This window comes from Eucalyptus grandis, chromosome 11, assembly GCF_016545825.1.
Source record: "Eucalyptus grandis isolate ANBG69807.140 chromosome 11, ASM1654582v1, whole genome shotgun sequence".
Taxonomy (NCBI): domain Eukaryota; kingdom Viridiplantae; phylum Streptophyta; class Magnoliopsida; order Myrtales; family Myrtaceae; genus Eucalyptus; species Eucalyptus grandis.
Window position 1 is genome coordinate 43,964,409 of NC_052622.1, and position 8,554 is coordinate 43,972,962.

General features: G+C 40.1%; 1 protein-coding gene across 3 annotated transcripts; it reads right to left on the bottom strand.

Moving 5' to 3' along the window:
* Positions 1–6,512: 6,512 nt before the first annotated feature.
* On the bottom strand, positions 6,513–8,336 carry LOC104425795 (vitellogenin-2). Of its 3 annotated transcripts, none has more exons than XM_010038599.3 (2): positions 8,231–8,336; positions 6,513–7,775 (listed from the first exon to the last, which is right to left on the bottom strand). In XM_010038599.3, exon 2 carries the CDS (start codon positions 7,756–7,758, stop codon positions 6,967–6,969), a length of 792 nt encoding a protein of 263 aa, XP_010036901.1. In that variant the 5' UTR covers positions 7,759–7,775; positions 8,231–8,336; the 3' UTR covers positions 6,513–6,966. The 3 variants fall into 3 exon arrangements, with proteins under 3 accessions (XP_010036901.1, XP_039160004.1, XP_039160005.1); XM_039304070.1 differs by lacking the exon at positions 8,231–8,336 and adding an exon at positions 8,043–8,220; XM_039304071.1 differs by lacking the exon at positions 8,231–8,336 and adding an exon at positions 7,858–8,218.
* Positions 8,337–8,554: the final 218 nt, after the last annotated feature.

Here is an 8,554-nt window from a genome sequence, read left to right on the forward strand (position 1 = left end):
ACCTGGAATTGCTTTTCATATCACATGTAATTAATCTTATACAGATCCAGACATTCATTTTTTGATTGGTTTGGGGAGGCATGAAAAAAAAAAATAAAATAAAAAATAAACTTGGACTTTAAGAATCCATCTCGTACTCGGACCGAATGTGATAACTATGATTATTCAAGATATTTGTGTATTTATACCTTGTAGTAACGAGATAACATACATTGATTCATGAAACATTTTGGAAAATCTAGTTGTATAATTATCTAAAATGAATCGACATGTGTAGTGTAATATATATTATCTTATCTTGACAACTATTAAGTTTTCAAATGCGATTTCAATCATGAAAAGGAATTAGAAGGCTTCCATATTCTATAGTGGAGACTTATTCTTGGATTAGATAACACATTTACCCTTTAATCTTTTTCAGATTATCAGATATATAAATGTCTCTACACAAGTTTTTTTCCAGGAAATCTATTGTCTAATAGAGATCATTGGAAATTATATGAGATAGAATCATTTTTCTTTTCTTCACCAAAACCTGTCTTTGGAAACGATACTTTCCAAGGCGATATAGTAATATCTAGACTTCTTTTGTCAACTCTTTTGGAGAAGCAAGGAAGACAATCAATTAGCAAGATCAAGAAAGAAGAGTTTTTTTTTTTCCTCTTTTTTCATTTTGTTTCAGTTCAAGACCGCAGACCAAAGTCTAAAGACGCAATTTTCGCTGATTGTGTTATCAACGTGGTCGGCTCTCTCCCACAGATGATCAGCTCATGGTAAGTTAAAGTTTGTTCATTGAGGATGTTATTGCCATTCTTCCTTGATCATCATTGAGCCCACCTGTGTTTACTACAGTTGGATAGTCTAGTGATGTGATAATGTTAAAAAGTCCTTGCCCTTTGAGCCTCCATGTTATGACCAATATTCTGAATCCATCATCCTTGTAGGCTGACAATAGTTAAACTTGAAATTGGTTTACATATGTTCAGCTTCAACTAGTGGTTTTCATTTTTGCGCGGTCATCTAGCAATCTGCATGCGCGAGAGAGAGAGAGTGGGAGGGAGAGTGAAAGATCTAAATTGAGATCTGTATTCAAGCGGTAAATTCAATGAAAGTAGGAAGAGAAAAACTCTACTTGTCTGAGGTGGACTTTGGACAAGATAGTTTCATGAACAGTGGCTGAAATCTTTACCTAGAGAAAATCTCATCGTTCACATCACAACCTGACTTATATGTTGAATTATACGGAACTCTTCTCCTCCTTTGTCAAACTTCTTCTGGAACTGAAAAGGCATGTACTTCATTTCTATTTTTTGAAGGCAAATAGAAAACTCTAGTTCCTGTTGGAGAGACATCAGCTTGTCGCAATCGGAGATTTCTAGTCGGGAAAGACAAGGCATTGCTCCTTCATCCATCTTCCACTCCTTTAGGTTGTCCATGTAATTTAGGACTAGAGACTTGAGTAGTGGAAAACCGCTGCCACTGCAAACCATTTCCTTTCCTAGATAGACGTGCCTTGTTTGGCAAAGAATCTTCAAGTTTGGCAGCTCCCCTAATGTGGTCAATGGATCTGCCTCAAGTTCAGAATCCACGTAGCTTAATTTGGTAATACTTGGAGGGAATTGGTTCAGTGTCGGTAAGTTCTTTAGCTTACACTCCACATGCAACTTGTGAATGTGAGGACAACCCAATGGGACTTCATTAAAGTTTAATCTCTCTGATGAATCCCTCGGAAGTATTCTTCAATGACAAGATTTGAAGACAGCTTAATGTTGTGCCCCATGTCTTGAAGCTTTTAGCCAACTTGTTGAAGTATTTAGGCTCACTCAGTTCCAGCTTTCTAAGATTGGCCAACTTGAGGGGGTCCATCACCAGACTCATATCTGCTGGAAAGTTCACCAATATCTTCAGGTTTCTCGGACTCCCCAATTGCATCTTATTAGTGAAGTTATAACAATGCCAGGTAAAATATAAGTTTCTCAGACCTTTGATCTTCCAGATCGCATTTGGTAATGCTGCAAGTGAGTTATTGCTCAAGTCTAGGGTCTGCAGAAACTTCAAGTTTCCTATGGATAATGGTCATTCTAGTGATACGATATTAATGTTATGAAAACCTAATCAAGTGAATCAACTTTCCTATGTCTTTGGGTAGCTTCAATGGTACAGGAAATTCCATGCCATCAAGGTCCAAGACTCTTAAGCAATTCGAAGTTGCTGAAAACATGCTTTAGCTGCCAATCTTTGAAGTCTAGGGTCTGCTGAAATTTCAAGTTTCCTATGGATGATGGTAATTCTAGTGATCCAATATTGATGTTACTAAAACTTAAAAATCTCAAATGAATCAACCTTCCAAATGTCTTTGGGTAACTTCAATGGTGCAGGACTTTTCATGCCTTCAAGGTCAAGACTATGCAATTTGAAGTTGTTGAAAACGTGCTCTAGCTGCCATCTTTCACTATGAACCTTCTTGCTTGGAAGTACAAGAGGACCCGCAGGTGGGAACATGATCCCGTTCTTCTGAGAGAGGAGACAGCGATACGCAATTTTTCTGGTCCACACTGAATGCAAGCCTTCAGATTTCAGATTCTACCATTTGCTGCCAACGTGGGAGGCATGGGGGAAGTTGCAGACTCCACTGACTTTCTCTCATTTTGTTGATAAATGACCTCAACTCTTTGCATTTAACAGGCATACGTCTTGGATATGGTCATGGAGGCGGCACCCTTTGAACCTTCCAGTAGAACCAACTTTTGCCACTTGAGCCATGCACCTATCTATGAGCTCATACAGATAGTTCTCTGCTATAGCTTCCACTTCCTCCATTATTCCGTCTTCCGAACACTATTCTGTCTGCCATCCACATCTGGATCAATTTCCTCATAAGAATGTCAGAATCCTCCAGAAAATGACTCAGATATAGGAAGCATGGTTTTAGTCGATATGGAAGTTCCTGGTAGATTAAAGCTAAAACTTTGGATACTCAGAGAATTCATCATAGCTTTTTTTTCTTCTTAGGTATAAATTTAGGTTTTCCTTTACCAATTCCCACTCGTGTAATGAATGCTTTTTTGAAAGCACCTCCCAGCACAGTAATAGCCGATGATAGACCAGCACATCTTCTAAGCATTTTCTTTGCTGACTCCACAATGTTTGTGTCAATGTGTAATTATAGGAAGGAAGAAAATCAGAATATGCACACTCAGCCAAGTAGGAGATTTTTATAGAGGATATTATTCTGCTCTAGGACATTTCCATCCGAAGAGTTTAGTCTGAATCAAATGTAGGAAAACTTAATATATTTATATATAATATCTCTGTTTGGTCATATGCTGTCTAGTTTCATAGGAGCTGGACTGCGGACGTGGATGGTGAATCAATGTAGCGATTAATTATGCTTCTTATATTATGTTTTATGTGTATGCAATGCCCACAAGCCCCGTAAAATAGTTCATTGTATGCCAATACTTTTTCTTAATCATGTTTTAATTAATGAACTTAAAAGAAAGTTAATCCTATGCCACATGATGATGGTTCTGTAGTTGGTGGGAGTGCCTGGCTCATCCCTCAGTGGAAATGCCTTCTTCTGGAACAGTGGCCAACTCTGTTCCTTATGCAAACTCCAGGGCTTGTGGACAAGAACTCCTGGATCTGCATCTTTTTGCCACTTCTTTTACATGTCTAGTGATCAAGATTTTGCTTCATCCATTCCTTAACGGTAAGGCGGGACTTAAGCGGTTCCAAGCCTCGATGCTCCAGGTGTCATCAAGGATCACCAAGCATTTCTTCTGCAGAATTTGGTCAATTTCCTTCACCAGCTCTTCATTTATTAGTTTCAAGATTTGATCCCTCCCCACATCTGAAAAAGAGATTAGCTTATACGACATTCCTCTTAAAACATTGGTCGCTTGGCATTGTTAAGATACATAAACGCAAGCAAAGCAATCAGGACAATGCCTCACATACACATTGCAGTAAACTTTTTTAGCCATTGGGGTCTTCCCAACCCCCCCCCCCATGCCACATATTGCAACCACAGGGCAAGTTTTCTTTTCATCTACATCTCTCAAGAATCTTTGCATCTGCTTCAGTTCGGTGCACAGATCCTTGAGCTGAGCGCTTAAACCACACCACAATGAGGTTGGCCTTGGCCAGCCCTTTTACTGAGAATGATACCCCCATCTCGGCCATGTGATGCTCTTTTCTCATAGAAAATGACAGGTTGATGATTACTTCTGGTCTACTTAGTCTATGAACCTCCAAATTATATTTTTGTTGTGCCGGTAGTTATCATTGCACAGACGATGTTGCTGTTTTAAATCTGTCAAAAGCGTAGTTGTGCTAGTATCTTTAGTTTCATAATGACAAGTTTTCCAAGAATTCTTCCATTCTAAACTTGCAGGGTTGGTGATAAGATGAGTAAAGTAGGAGAAAAGAATAAAGAGAATTCGTTGAGAAACAGAGTCTTTGTGATGAAGGGAGACTTATTAGCTAGTTTGGATGATAATCGAATTCAATTATTTCCTTCTAGCATTCCTATGGTTCTCACGTCTCCTATCCAAGCATCTTCTCTCGGTCTTTTGGAGTTAACAAAATTCAACTGGCTTTTCGCTTTCGGCAAAGGGAGAAATATTGTAGTAATTAGTACATATGACTTATGGAGGAACTTGTAGGCTTTTTGCTTTTGGCATCCTCAATTAATGATCACCATGAAAAGCTTCAGTGACTCGGTTACTTGCATGGAATCCAATGACCTCAGTGCAGCAGGGATGAGGCTGTTATTTCTTGATGCATCAAAGTTATGTGCCTCTTGCCATTAGTTAAAATAAACATAAAGATCATGTGCCTATAAATGAATCAGGTCCACCGAGCCTATTTTACCAATTTCATGTTGCATGCCCTGCTACCTAGTTAGGATTAATCAAGCTGTCATGTAAATCTCAAAGCTCTTGATTGATAAAGATATCAAAACTTTGAAAATGCTGCTGCCATAATGCGTCAATAGCGGTGTTGTCTAGGGAACTGTTACCGGGTGCACCAAGGTATGCTAGAACCCTTGGATCCAGTCCTACCTCTAACCGCCTGGGGTCCGTCTCAGAAAGCTTCCCTAGCAGTGGAACTGATCATCCGCGCTCCAGCTTTCGACAAAGAAGGTATGAAGTTCTAAGCTGTATGAGTGCCCATGTAAACTTGGAGCTGTCAATTATTCTGTTTGCAGACTCGCGTAACTGTATTGAATCTGTTGATTTAGTTAAACAAGGACATTTTATTGTATCTCATCATCATTGCGTGTCGGCTGCCAGTTTGCTCAGAGAAGTAGGGAGAAGACATGCTTTTTCTTACATTTGTGTGTTTTCCTCTTTTCCTAGATATGCTAAGTCGATCTTGTACCTTGGATTCACTAATTAGCGGAGAAACTTCTAAACCAATTGTGCCGACATTTCCAGGCCCTATTGTAAATAGTACGTATCAAGTTGTCCTTTTAAGGTTCTTAGATTGCAATTCCAAATCCTCCTCGTGAGAACCAAGACCAGAAATCCTACCCCGGGCCCCCCGCCGGGCTAAAAACACCCCAACCCCACCCCGAAAGTCTTGATTTTGAAGTTCATTAACATACTACTGAAATCATAAAGTCTAACCATTTTCTGTGAGATGGATGTACTGTCTTCACACCAGCACTATGCGAGACAGTTCAACAGAGACATTAAATTGGCGTGTGGAAAGAAGAATTGTCATTGGTTCATGCACTCTTAAGTTGTCAATTATAGTGCGAGAGTAGAATAAACCATCCATCTGCCATGTGTAGATGGCACTCTTTCACGCATAGTAGCATTGCGGGAGCGTAAACACTATCGAGCAACCTTAACCATCCCGAGATTGAGAAGATTTTCTTGGTCCAGGCTTGCAATATTTAGGAAGTACCACATGGTGCTTCAAACTTCACAAAAGCACCATCTTGGTACACTTCTTTTTGGGGGGGATTGTGGTCTGGTTGGCGACTTTGAAACACAAGAACCAGCATCATCCAAAGTTACATGGGCTTGTCCATTTTACTGGGAGGCCTTCAAGCCCATCTATTGTTTATGCATTGACATTATATATTTCTACACATTTGAGAAAATTACTAGCACATTGAGAAAGTTGCTCTCCTGGGATGCTATCGCGTGTCTTTTAGCACGGGGCTGTGGAAAGATCGTGATGTATGTATTTCTTTTGTGGAAGAACTGGTGGATTGTCATGACTTGGTGAGGATTTCCACAGCTAGCTCTCAGTCAGGCAACATTTTTCTAGCGTGAACTCTCAATTATAGAAATTCATAAGCGAAGTTTTTTCCTCATAACATGCTGATATTTTTCAAGAGCGGCGAGTTAGTCCAAAAAGTGATCAGACCAATTTCCATGATTAGCTCTCCACATCTATCAGCTAAAGCTAATGCAGACAAGAAATTACAAAAAGCAAACCTTTCTTCTGGATCTGTTCTATTGTCCAACCAACTATGACAGAGGGAGAGGGTGACCTAAACCAATAGGCATTCTCACCAAGAAAGATCGATAGCGAATAAATAAACAAAGTATCTTCAATCACAAACCAAAGTCCAGAAGCACCTTTTAAAATAAACACAAACACCCCCAAAAAGAAAGGGAAAAAAATTGAAAGAGCCATGGAAGGAAGAGATATCAGAGAGCTAAAAGGACAGCAGACAGCCCTGAAACAAGGGATTGACAATTTCTTAGAAATCAACATTCCGAGATTCTATGTTGTCTCTCTTTTCATCTCTCTCTCTCTCTCTCTCTCTTCATTAGCTCATCTATGATCCTTCTTGTTATTCCTGTTCTTTCTTGTTTCTGGTCTCTGATTTTGTTCAGATCACAATTCAACTGGGGACTATATAAGCCAAACATGAGTACACATAAACACGTACGATATTGGTAATGTTAGATGAGGAAGAGTTGTAAGAAGCAGTTACCGAAATCATCTCCTAATCTTCTTGTCCTTTCCATTCCCCAGAAACGAACCCAAACCTAGGAAACTAGCGGTCCCTTTCGAAATGGAAGGAGTTGGCACGTTCAATACTGGACTAACTCTAACCCTGTGCGCGTAAGTTCCGTGGCTGTTCTTCTTCAATGGAGGCTTTTGAGGCCTTGAATTCACATTATTTGAAGAAGAGGATGATGTTGATGATGAAGAAGACGATGACGACAACGATTTTGGCCATGTAATAGATGGTTGCTTCTGTGTCGCTTTTTTGGGATTCGGAGCTGAACCGGTCGAATTGCTTCTTGACAAAAGTGGGAATGAGCAAATCAAGCTCTTCTTTTGGACACCTTCTGAGTTGAGACTTGAACTCCTCCTGAATCCCCAAAAAGACTTAGGGACGGGCTTTTCCTCTGAGTCCAACCTTGGCACTACGATCTCCTTTATGCTTGCTTTCTTTTTGCTCTCGTCACTTGGAGGACAAGGGATTGGAGGTGGTAAAGAAGAAGGAAGTGCTTCGCCTTCATGTTTCGAAGTCCCATTTGGAGCAGCAGTGTTGTTTCTCTGTTGAATCTGGACAGGAAGAATCATGCCATTCGCGAAAAGCTCGTCAGCTGAGGAAGATTCATAGTCAAAGCTATGACAGATGCTGAACTCAAAATCAGAGTTCCTGTCCGAAAGGCAGAAGGGACCTAATTCAGCCTTGATGGATTCCGCAGTTGCCATATCTCTTGATCCCGGCTCATATGAAAATGACATACGAGGAGGACTACTTATTTCTGAGCACATCCCTTGACCGTAGTAAGCTGGAAGAAACAGAAGGTGTCGGTTCAGGAAAATTTGAAATTTATCAAGGATGTTCAGTATAAGAGGAAGTTTGGAGCAAACAGGAATTGGCAGAGGAGAAACTTCTCAGAAGCTTGAAGATGTCACGGGATCTATGACATTCTTAAACCAGACCAGAGTCTCAGGTTTCTTAATTCTCTGAATGGAGGAGATGGGAGTTGTCTCTTTCCTGTCAGAGGAGGAGGAGAAGAAGAAGAAGAAGCAAGTGGTCTGAGCAAGAGGCCTACATGTACACATTTGCTCTAAGTTTGAGGCACCATATATACAATGCTTTCTGAACGATGGAGAGAGAGACTTTGAATTGTTATTAGGCCTCTGCTGGTACAAACGATGCAAGTATAAACTTATGGGCAAGGAAATTATTTTTATGCAGAGAGAGAGAGAGAGAGAGAAGGAGGGAGGGAGGGTACTAAACCTGAAGTTCTTTGTGGATGAAGTTTATTAGAACTCTAACAACAGATGACTATGGCTAATTTGCTACCCCCTGAAGTACGAAACCCTAAGACGCGCTTAATATGACCGGCACGTAATCAACAGGTCACAATGTTTAGGAAAATCATGGGCGAAATTCATGGCGACCATTTTGGTTGGCCCTAGAAGCAACTGTCGAAAAATAAAGAAACCCAAAATCAAAGGCAAAAAGAAAACAAAAAAGTCAAGTGTCACGTCGACCTTCATTCGCACTTTTTCGTTTTTCTTTTTTGTTTTAGAAAAAGATGAAAAGACTCAGCAGGCATGA